The 12,410-nt window shown below is 38.8% G+C and overlaps 1 protein-coding gene across 6 annotated transcripts in view; it reads left to right on the top strand.

Annotated features, from left to right (window-relative positions):
* ATP9B (ATPase phospholipid transporting 9B (putative)) overlaps positions 1-12,410 on the top strand; it is a 118,446-nt gene that overhangs the window by 86,324 nt on the left and 19,712 nt on the right. For all 6 annotated transcript variants that reach the window (XM_053396685.1, XM_053396686.1, XM_053396687.1 and 3 more), the window contains 2 exons: positions 6,953-7,065; positions 10,725-10,973. In XM_053396685.1, coding sequence (XP_053252660.1) covers positions 6,953-7,065; positions 10,725-10,973 — 362 coding nt within the window. The remainder of the gene's footprint in view (positions 1-6,952; positions 7,066-10,724; positions 10,974-12,410) is intronic.

The raw sequence follows: 12,410 nt of genomic DNA on the forward strand, positions 1-12,410 counted from the left end.
TAAAGCAATACATTAATTCCTTTGTTAGCGAGTTTTTATCTTCATGTAGAACAAAGCCATTACTAAAAACACCCACTAAAACAACAGGTTCTTTAGGACTCACATTTTAATTATAGCATCCATTACCCAAAATGCCAGGCTGTTTGGACTTGAATCACATATAAGTTTGACAGAAAGGCGTCATCCATTACTTGGGGTGGGGGACTCTTTGCAGTGTGTTTTCCAAGGGCAGCTGAGCATGACATTTTAGTCTCTCGAGGGCACAAGAAGTTCCTAACAACAAAAAGAAAGAAAAAGATATTTGGCAATATGTATTGAATGTTTTTGACATCTAGAGTCTGATACTGCAACTTCCCTGCCCTTCCTGACAGCAACCACAGTATTCAATTATAACAAACACAAACCATCTTCCAAGCACAGTTATTTACTAATGTATACGCTCGCATTTGAGTGCTGTAATTAACATTTTAGCGGCTGTGTGGACCAAATGAGATACTTAGCACATGTAATAGTTGAACAGATGCAGAGAGTAATGGAATTCATAATCTTCTGGGGAAGCCCTGTATTAGGGACTAATGTGTTAACAGTGGAGGTTTGTGTTTAAAATTAATCTGGAGTTAACATATGTTAAGCTTTGCATGAAGAAAACCAGGGGTACCACTTTATGAGATTAATGCAGACCACAGGCTTATTATCCTGGGCATCCACAATAAGAGCAAGAATCCGTTGGAAATGCTCATGTCACTTCCACTTCTACATGTTTTGGGAATGCTTTATAATATCCAGTCGTTCCATAACTATTAGAAACTGGAGAGCCTCCATATGAACATATATTCTCTCTGAGAGAATTTGTTCCTTATGAATCCTCCTATGTAACTCACTATTCTTTCATCACAGGAGTGATGAATGAAGACAGCTAGAACAGGAATACTCTTCCTTTGAGAAAAGCACTTCTCAGTAATATCTAGATAAGTCTCTCTTTTGAGTGAAAGGCATAGCAATGTTCTTACAGATATGTTCTTAACAATATAGTTATGCCAGACTGTCATCTACCCTCTCACACCCACTTCAGGGAAGGAAAGAGTGATAATGAGCAGAGTGAACACACATCTGTGTTTTTTGCATATATGATGCCATAGTGGCACTAATTCAGATGTAAAAAATTGAGTAGGAGGACATATACACACATGATGTTTTGCTTTTCGCAGTCACAGGTTTGCTACAATGAAAGCAGTTGACTAGAAAAGACTTAAGGATAGAACGGATGTCAACTCCATCACTAGATGTCAGGAACTGTCTGGACACTGAGGAGTGGTGGCTGGATACTAATGACTGGGCACCAGGAGAAGGGGGGTTGGAGACTGACTTGGAAGAAGGGATCACTTGCAGATAGCTGAGATTCAGCTTTTGCAAGAGCTGTAAATGAGCAAGATCTATGACATACGAAAAGTAGAAGGACACAAGAGGCTTGGCATACAGTTGAATACAGGAAAGCTGATAAGTGGATTTCATTGCAACATGTTGTGCACCATCACAGTTAGGTTTAGAGGATTCTGCAGTGCCACCAAGCCAACCCCAAGGCCAAATATATATTCTTCAGGTTCTCAAGAACCCTCATAGTCTTAAAAGTAGGGAAAAAACCATTCTTATTTAGATAGACAGTGATTTGTGCCTTCCTGTGTGGTACCCATACTAGATCCAAAAAAATAACAAACACAGATCATAGGCAGGGAAATGGGGATGAGAGAGGCAATGAAAGGATAATGGCTAAAGCTAGAGAAGCGAGCTCCAGCAGCAGTCGATGGTATTAGAGCATCTTGAAGACGCGGAGCAGCTTTCTGGATATGTCCCAAAAGGCTGATCAGCCTGGGGAAATGAGGGTTTACTTATAGCGAAGGAGCTTATCAGCGGGTTTGTAACGGGGTTTTCACTGGTGTCCAGGAATGAGCAAGGTAATATTAAATAAAATACAAAGGTTATGAGTAGTTGTCAGGGTTCACATCAATTAAATTTCCTGCCACAGAGTTGTAGCAGATTCAAACAGACATCTCAACCAATCATACCGTGTACCCCTGAGCTTGTATTTCCCAGGAAATAACATAAGAGGGTGCTAACTTTTAATAAGAGTCCAGTATGCTTACTGAAGGAAAGCTATCACTTGCAAGGAATAATTAATGGCTAGATTAGTGGCATTTTCTGCATTAGATGTGTCACTGGATTTGTGTGATTAATTAGGTTTGCACGTACGTATCTCATTATGCATATAGTTAGTAGTAACTTTGGGGGAATTGTTGTCAGCAACACCTGGAGGGCCAGAAGTTCCCCACCTTTGATTTAGATAATTCGTAAAGGTTCTTTATACTTATACCACCTACCATCTTGCTCTCCTGGAAGAACTACTTTGTTCCTATGGACTGGATAAGGAGCTACATCATTGCTGTTGCTGTAGGGCTGTCAAACATTAAGACCCAAGGGGCTTTTAAAGAGGCTCTGAGTCTCTGCAATGCTTGATCCAAACTGCTGGGCAATACTCAGATTTGGGGACCTGCTGCTCCTGCTTCTTTGCTTTTTTAAGGGCAAGCAATGGCATCTTGAAAGAAGTTTTAGATGGTAGGGAAGTGGAAACTGGAATTTTTAGAAGCAATTTATGAAAGAGTTGTGAAGTAAGTGTGGCTGGTGTTGTCTGTGGGCTATTTTTATAAGTTAGCCACTGATCTGTTACTGGCTCACCATTAAAATTGGGAAGTTTGTGTGTGACCCCTGTGCAGGGTTGAGGTTGAGAGATTTTGGTTCTCCAACCTTTTTGAGTTTGATGCCTGAGTGCTAGATGTTCTTGAAAATATCACACCAATTAAGCAACTGTTTACACAATATGAAAGGTTATGTTCTCTTGCAACTCCTAGCAAAGTTGCTTATAATTACCTAAGCAGTATTTGCTTGTTTCATTGTGGCTTTATTAGAATTTTGGTATTAGGCCAAACTAGCATCTAGTAATATTTAATCAGAGATCTCTGCATCTGCTTTAAGAAAACTTCCCTGGTATTCTGTTGTGAACTGCATCTGTTGTCACCCATGGAATGATGCCTGCAGGACTTTATCTTTAGAAATTAATTTCTTATTTGCCTGCTTTCTTCTGTGTTTAATGATACACTCATAGAAAAAACTCGTTGCTTCATTAAAGAGCATTAAAAAAATCGCTGTAACAATCCCACACAAACTTTTTGTTTAAGATACTTTCCTTATGTGTTAAATGAGTGTCTTTTGATCATTTGATGGCTGCTGTGCCTGCTTCGTGTCTTTGAAACCTCTGTTCAAACTAGCAAACCTCACCAATTAAAGGTTCTGTAATTTACCATTTACGATAAGCTATATGAGATTAACATTTTAGTATAACTGCTGTAAACCTAGGGTGCAAGAGGAACAGATTTATGCTTGTGCAATGGGACTTAATCTTCCTTTCTCCCCTACTGCAGCATTACTTGCACTCTCAATCTCTGCTTCAGGGGATAGGGAAACCCTCCATAGTAGATTCTGGCAATGCACAGGGGGCTGCAGGGAGGAGAGGAGGAAACGAAGCCTTGTGCGAGCGGTAGTTTGCTTGTACACCATTGGATTCTGTTCCTATTTTCAAAGGTATAAATGAAAATTAAATTGTAATTCTTTGTTCTGCTTCATGGTCTCTGTGCAGGCAGACATATGTTATCTTCCTATATAGATTGGGATTCAGGATCCTGCAAGCTAGTATTTGCAACCTGTCAGCTCTAATGGGGTAACCCACCCACACTGAGCATAGTTTTAACTATGGAAAGGCAGCATACAAATAAAATGATTATGCTTCAAGCAACAGAATTTTGAACCAGTGCTGACTGCCCTCAATAGTTTGGTTATCCTACCTACAGTTGCACCCCCCCCACACACCATATATATGCCTGTACAAAAAAGAAAACTATGTTGCTTATATGTAACCAGTTACATCTGTGCAGTTACACAGTTCCATCCTCCTTCCCAGCTTCAGACATTCCATTTAGTTGCTTCTACATCTAACTAGAGAAAAAACAAATGAACAGCACTTGCTCTGCTCTTTGAAGCATACATATGAGGAGGACATTTCCCCACTCAAAGGCTTTGGATCACTGTTAGCATTTGCTTTTCGTGCACCGTATTGCAGTCATGAGCCATGACTACTGATTCAATAAATCTACTTTGATTTTAAAGATTAAAAAATGATGCAAAAATTGGCACCTTCTGAACTTCAACTCATCTCTAATATTAAGTAAACTTGCTAATCATTTACTATGCTTGCTTCATGGCACGACTGGAGCACTAGTTTTAAACTTGTAAAGTTTTCTACGTCCTGGGTATTGCATACCTCATAAAATACCTCTTTGTTTATCTATATATATTAAATCAGCTGAGGAAAGCTTGCTTTGTCTATTTCCAGGTTTTACAGTGATGGAATGAACTCCATGAGCGTTTCTTCTAGTGTTAAATTCTGCTGGCACATTAGGATGGTTTGTAAACACACTGCATATGCTTATACTCATTAATTTCAGTGGGACTAAGTGCACATAATTGGATGCAGCATCACGGCACATAGTGATTGATGCCTCACTGAAGGAAACTGCAGAAATTCCATTGATTATTATGGTTCTGGACTGAACTCTAAATATGCACTTTAATTTATAATAAATACGTCCGTGTGTGAAATGGAATAAAGTTACTTCTCCAAAGACATGTTACAAACTGATTTGGTCTGATAATTGTATGATCAAGAGTAAGTCATGAATATTGTACAAATCAAGGGAAGGGGGAAGTTGAATCTGTGCCATGTGCAGTTGGAAAGAAAGATCTAAATCAGACAACCATGAACATACCTCAAGAGCACAAATAGAGGTGTCCCCTTTTGGGTGCAAAAGCTGCATGTTAACTGTCTAAACAATATCCAATCTCAGAACAGTAATTATAGTGTTTCCAATGCTTTAGCATTCTTCTTTCCTATGACGCTGTGTTTAGCTGACATACTGAGAGAAAGCATGAGATCAAAGCTAAGACTTGAATTTACAGAAACGAATATTTTCTGTTTTCCAAAGGGGTATTGAGCTGTATGTTATCTTAGTCACCATTTCCCATATTTGTATTAAAATAATTTTCCTGAAATAGCCCTTATTGTTCCATATCTTTCAGAAGCATTATGTTAGAATGCTTAAAAACAGAAGAGAGGGAAGAGGTTAATTAATAATACATCCTGGGGAATTGTTAAATGACAAAAGTAACTTCAGTTTCGCCATGGTTCAAAGAATGGGATCATTCACCCTGTACTGAGGCTTAAATAACATGGTATGCAAACTTCCTTGACTGAATTAGCGCATGAACCTGTCCAGTGATGACTTCTGGCCTCTGCTTCATCATCGCACCCTGCATCACCCAACCTTCAATTAAAGCTTTCTTGGAATCAAGCATGTCACCGTTGACAGCGGTGAACATAATGTCACTCGTTGACTGACACCCTGTAGTTTCTTGCAGATCGGAAGTGATCTCTAAAAGCATACTATTTATGTCGATTCTGAAATTCAAGGCTTAGTACCGATTACAGGCTAAATTTGTTGAAATGGGAAGTGGTGATAATTCCCAGTGACCTGTTTAAGACAACATGGTATCTGGATTTTATTTTTGCCACATGGTATTTTCCACACATTTTCCCAAGTGGTTGTCAAAATGTTCTTTTTCTGCAGTTCTTGATTAATGTTGACATTATTGTAACTGTGAGTGCTGTGCAATATGAGAAACATAAGCATGCTTAAATCTCATTGGAAGACATTGAATGTATACTGGAGTGCCTTACTGTTCGAATAATTTCAGACACTCACTACTCTGGATAAAATATAAATTAAAGCATTGTATACTTTTTTTCTATAGCACAGATAGTGAAATTATAGAAGTGTGAAATCTGTCACAAAGGTCCAGAAAATTATACACTCAAGTATTTTAGGATTGTCGTATTTTTTAACAGTTAGATGTTGTGTTAACTAATGAAGGCTGTAGCCAATCAGTTAGTGACAGTATCTTAAAATTTTTGTATATGTGCATATTTTCACATCCAAATTGGCAATGTTTTTCATCTAGCTTCTTTTGCATCAATAAATGTGATCTACTCTTAGATAATTTACTGATGTAATTTACTCTTAGATAATTTACGGATGCATTTTTTTTTTTAAAGCTAGAGTTCAGCAGCTGCCCATGTTAAGATTCCTATAACACATAATGTAACCCCATTTCTAGCTTTTTGATGCATGTACAGCACAAGCAGTCTGTCCTAACCAGGCTGAAGGTGAGTCCTGGGTGCAGTTTCCATGTCCTTTTCCATCTATTCACATTCGTTTATTAATAAAAAAGGATGGGCTAGACAGAGATTTCAAGACTGCGCCAAGAACCCCTATTCCCCACAACATCTTGACAAGTGCTTATGCATAAAGGTATGGAGGGGAAAACTGGACTGTATTATGCCCTCTGGGGACAACTTAGTACTGTGAACACTTAAAATAAATGGAGCCATGTTTGTTTAAATATTAGTTCAAGTGAAAATATATATATACATTCCCACTATCCAGACTGAGTGCTTTAAAACAAAACAAAACACAAAACTATGTATTCAGTAGCGTTGTCAGGTCTTACTAGAAAACCAGAGTTAATTTCTAGTCTTTATAGGGGTATTTGCTGTTCAGCTCAACTACCTTGAGAATACTGGAGCTTGACAATTATATTCTAATCCTGAGCCTAATTTCACAGCAGCCTTCATGTTCTGTTTATTACTCCCAGGTAAGTGGGTATAGGATTGCAGTTTTACAGAGATACATTTAAAAAAGCCAGTAACATGGGAGGCTCTTTAGGATGGCAGAAAGTTCCCATAAAGAAACTGATTATTTGAGCTGGATATTTGATGTTTATATTACAGGTACACTTACCCAGAATGAGATGATATTTAAACGCCTCCATCTCGGCACTGTGTCATATGGAACAGATACGATGGATGAAATTCAGAATCATATTATCAATTCCTATTCCCAGGTATTTTGTGCTTGTCACTTTCCTTACTACAACTGTAAAACAATCTCAGAGCCAAATATAGGTTTTAGAAAAATGTGTATTATGAAAAAATGCTCTTGACGTTCATTGTGTTAATTTTACCAAGTTGGTCAGAGCTGCAAGATCTTCCTTCATGCTTGCATTGCAAAAGAAGGGTCCTGAAACACAGCAGTAATAAGAACTGCAAAGTTCACTTCCCTCACCACAACGTACCTCCTGTCATCTCAAACCAATCTACTTTAGTATAAGACCATCAGACTGCAGTAGCGGAGGGTGGGGTGGCAGCACTTACTGACATCCTGCCACCAGTGTCACTGCAGATAGTGGGAGTGGGGAGGCGGTGGGGAGGTTGGTGCAGTGCCAAGATATGGTATCTTATTTTGCTGAAAAGTCAGATTTTTCAAAAAGTTTTTTATTAAAAAATGTCCCATTCTTTCATCCCAGTTTATATTTTTATAAACATCTTCAGGACTTCTGTTAAAGAATTTTTCAAGCTCTCAACTAATAGTCTTCACCCAGAGTGATTATTTCATATACTTTCAGCACAGAATGCTCCAGTACTTTTAACCCCATTATACAGATGTAGGAAAACAACTGAGATGGGGGTTTGCTTGAGGCACCAAGTGAGTTCATGCCTAAGGAAAGATTTAAACTGGGAACTTCTCTGGTTCATAGTTCTCTGTGCTATACAAACTAAGCAAGCTCCAACCATTTTAATGAAACCTACCATAGACTACTGATAAGTGGTACCATCTCCCTCCTGTGACATCTTTTTCATTTCACAAGGTTTTAACTTTCAGATAATTTAAAACATCAATGTTACTTTTTTATTTGGTTTCTGTATGTGGTTGTCTTCCCCCCTTTAAGTGCAGTGGGACTTGCATGTTCTACAGAACAGATCCATATGAGATGGCCAAATTATGTTTGTTAATTTTGGATACATGTTTGTGGTATTATATTCCCTTTGTAAGAAAAACAAAAATGCTTCCAACCTCATGTAGGTCAAAAAATATCTAACATGCATCCATACAAGTTTAATTGAAACTGAGATTTAGCTGATAGTTGTTAGTGCATGCATACATTATGCTGCTGTTACAACCACCAGGCAGAAAGATCTGTTTTATTTACCTGATATATCCTCACTCTTTTCAAATCCTAAACTAACTTCGAAATGAAGGGTAGAGAACAAACTGGACGATTTTAGCATATTTAAAATCAAAAGCTTTGCAGTTAAAAAAACAACAGATGATAGTTTCTTTTGCTTGAGAAAGAATTATTTTATTAGTAAAATTTCTCTCCCACCCCCCAGTTATAAATATCCTAATAAACAAATTTAATTCTGCCATATTTTATTAGTATGAAAAATGGAGAAATAGCCATCATTTGGGAAATAATGGTTTAATTGTTGTTGCTTCCAAAAGTATGTATGGCATATTCTTTTATTTAAGCAATGATTATTAAAGCAACCAGTTATACAGTAGTTCTTGCGTGGCATTGATTTTTCCCCTTGTTTGTGTTCAGTTTTATTATTAAGATGACAATAGTCAAGTAGGTCCACTCTAATGCAACACACAAATCTATTATAACCTGATTATATTTCCCCACTGGAAGCATTTTGTGATAGAGGGCATAATCTTTAATGGAATTTGTGTGAAATTAAATTATACAAGCATCAATAAACATAACATAATTCAGAAGGAGTAAATCAGCTTAATTTATTTGTGGCTATAATGGCATCAGTGTTAGCAGAATGTAAATGCAAAGGTTTAAAGCAGTAGCTGAAAAGCAGTGCCAGATGATCAGAAAGTTAAACCCTTTATTAGACTACACTGTAATTTGATGGGCAGAATATTCACGGTTCAGTGGATCAGTACATGGAGTCAAAAAGAAATGCTTGCTTGCCAAACGGGGTTTCAGTGGTGTTACCCTATAGAGAACAAAAAGTTGGTTTGAAAATACAAGTGAGGTGAGAGGAATTGTTTAGTAATACTAGCTTAAAATATCTCTTTCCAAGAAGTATTAACATTAGCATACATTATCTTGCCTTTTTACATACACATTTGTGACTACTACAAGAGAAAATTCCTCCTGCTTCAGCTCATTATTGTGGCATTGAAAAATAGTAAAATCTAGCAGTCAGTAAAATCTGTGTTCTCCAAGTATATAACAGTGACCATCTGTGTTCTCAAGGTGCAATCCATCTTGGAACTCTTCCCGTGTTTACTTTCCCGATGCATACGCTTAAAGTACATATTGAAAACAGCCTGAAGCCACAAGGTTTTATAACGTGTGGATAGCCAACTCCTGAAATACAGTGTGTCCTGGCCACCTTTGACAGCTTGGAAGGTGCAAATAAACATCTTCTGGCTTTCCCAGTACCCCTCTTGGCAACACATCAGGAAAAGTAACATGAAAAATTACCCTAAAGCAGTACATCCCTGCTTAATGGAAGAGTCATGTGTCATTTTCTATTCTCCATCCCCCAGCTTTATAAGAAAGCATGTAACTTGAAGCTCTGTTCAATTCACAATATCCCTCAACATTTTGAGGAGCAATATTTTGCAAGTCACTTTGAAGAATTTGTCTGAAATACATTCATTTCCTACTGGAATTATAAGGCCTAGGGAAGCTTAATAAAGAGGACACCATAACAAACAGGTTTTAAAATTCAGGAAGGTACCAAGTGAAGACAATATGCAGACACATAACCCAGAGTTAGGGAACCTCTGACTCATATACTTTATTAGGCCCTTCACAAGTCTCCAATAGGCCCATGAGATCAATTCCCACTAACCATGCCTGTTCTACACCTGATGTCATATGCAACATCAGGTGTGGGGCAGGTAAGGACATGGTGCCAAAGGAACAATCCAGAGTTTAGAGTGAGCTCCAATTGTTTGTTTGCAAGTGGGACTCACTGAAAGCTCTGATCGGTGCTGACAGAGAGCAACACTGGGATTGGTAGCACTAGGGAGTCTACTACCAGGAAGTCCCTAGTGTAGCCAAAGACGCACAGGGTTTGCAAGGGCCAACAGATCAGATGGCTGACACTTTCAAAGTGCTGGGCTTTGCCTGCTATGGTTTGATTTCAAACGGGCAAAGGAAAATGGGTCACTTGATAACATGGTCACATTAGGCTATGGACAGCCCCATCCGCTTGTCAAAAGTGGCTTATAAGTGGGTAGGAAAGATAAGGATCCAGCCTATCAGCTGAATCCAGTTCTCCATCCCTGCCATAACCTGTCAGGTATTCTTGGCAAGAAACTACAGGTTCAACTCATACCTGTAATGCAGGGATGGGGAAGCCTTTCATTCCCTCAGGCTTCATTCTTTTGTGGTCAACTTCCAGGGGCTGTTTTCCAGTGGCCGGTGTGTTCACAGGTGAAAGTGGGCAGAACAATGGATGTGAGTTTTGCCTTTGTAGAGTAGACTACTTATGACAGAAGCCATAAGTTTACACACACACACACACACACACACACACACACACACACACAGATAAATATAGATATATGGCCAGCTATCCTCATTCCACAAAGAGGCCTGGAAGGCCAAGCCTGAAGTTTCTCACCCCTGCTGCAATATATATATATATGAGCTATATTTTTATTTGATCTGGTTATTCTGTGTATATTTTAAAGGTGCACTCCCAGGCAAGTGGAAATGGTACAAGCTCAACACCTTCCAGAAAGATGCAGTCTTCTGCACCAAAAGTTCGCAAAACTGTCAGCAGTCGAATACATGAAGCAGTAAAAGCTATTGCGTTGTGTCACAATGTTACACCTGTATATGAATCCCGAACAGGAGTGACTGGAGAAACAGAATATGCTGAGGTAGATCAGGACTTCAGTGATGAAAACAGAACTTACCAAGCTTCTAGCCCTGATGAGGTAAGGCTTCCGTCATAATTTTTATATTTTCAACTAAGTTGTGATATTTATATTTGTCACTTTCTACAGAAAATGTACAGGGTGCGCTCCCGTTGTTCAACCCCAGCTCCTGCCCACCTAGCAGTTCAAAACCATGTCAAGTGCAAGTAGATAAATAGGTACCGGCGGGAAGGTGAACAGTGTTTCCATGCGCTGCTCTGGTTTCACCGGAAGCGGCTTAGTCATGCTGGCCACATGACCCAGAAGCTGTCTGCGGACAAACGCTGCCTCCCTTGGCCTATAAAGCAAGATGAGCGCGGAACCGCAGAGTCGTCCGCGACTGGACCTAACACTCAGGGGTACCTTTGCCTTTACCTTTACAGGAAATGTAGTAAATAACAACTGGGTTCTCCTTGCTATACTGTATTTGCAATGCTTAGAATAGAGCATAACAACATTTACAACTGCAGAAGCATTGATATCATTCCAACAATTCATGGCACACAAAGTGCAGATACGTAGTTTGATATGTTTAGAATACAAGAGCCTCTGAAATACTGTGATTTTAAAGGAAAATTCACCTGCCAAATCAATGTTAGAAGGTATGGCAGTCTTTACAATATATCTTCATTTGGTTAAATCCATCTGAGGAAGGTCATGTTTGGATCCAGTCCATGGTTGGAAACAAACTCATTTATTTAGTGAGGGTGAGGGGCTAGCCTCTTTATGCAAGGACCCTGGTGAGAGGCCATTTAGGGCATAGGGACCTGCTTGTGTGCCCTGATGTAACAAGAAGGGAATAGTGACAACAACGCTGAAGACTGAATGAAAGGTAGTCACTGGATTGAGTGAGACAGTGCCAGGTTAGTCATTCACCATTATATTTTGGCTGGTTCACCATCTAGGTCAGGCACTATCCAGCATTTATTTGCGGTTTTGTATTGTTTTGCTAGCCGTCATAATTATTGTATTTTTATTGTACATTTCTTTGTATTACTGTTCTGTTTACCACTTTGGGGACCAAAAATCAGCATATACATAAACCACAATATAATTGACATATAATGATTTTTCTGAATGAGCATGGGTCTATGTAACTACAGTTAAATGAGCTGGGAACTCTGGTTATAAAATTCAGTAATGATGTTTAAATAATTAGTTCTGAATTCACAAAGAAAAACCGTTTGATTTTCCTTTTATTAAAATGGCATGTTAGCTACATATATATTGAATTGTTTATCGTCTTCTGAATTTATTAAATTTGAATTTAGGGACAGGGGTAACGGGTAGAAAACGCTCTGTAGTGGGTACCTGAAAATGAGTGTGCTCTACTTTGGGTGCCTCCAGGTCTGAGGCCTTCTCATTGGCAGTACCAGTCCCATTGAACTTTCTGCCTAGGAGAGCATGGTAAATGCTGTATGAGCCCTTTTTTTAGAATAGCATTTGCTGGCCTCATGA

This window comes from Podarcis raffonei, chromosome 7 (assembly GCF_027172205.1).
Source record: "Podarcis raffonei isolate rPodRaf1 chromosome 7, rPodRaf1.pri, whole genome shotgun sequence".
NCBI lineage: Eukaryota > Metazoa > Chordata > Lepidosauria > Squamata > Lacertidae > Podarcis > Podarcis raffonei.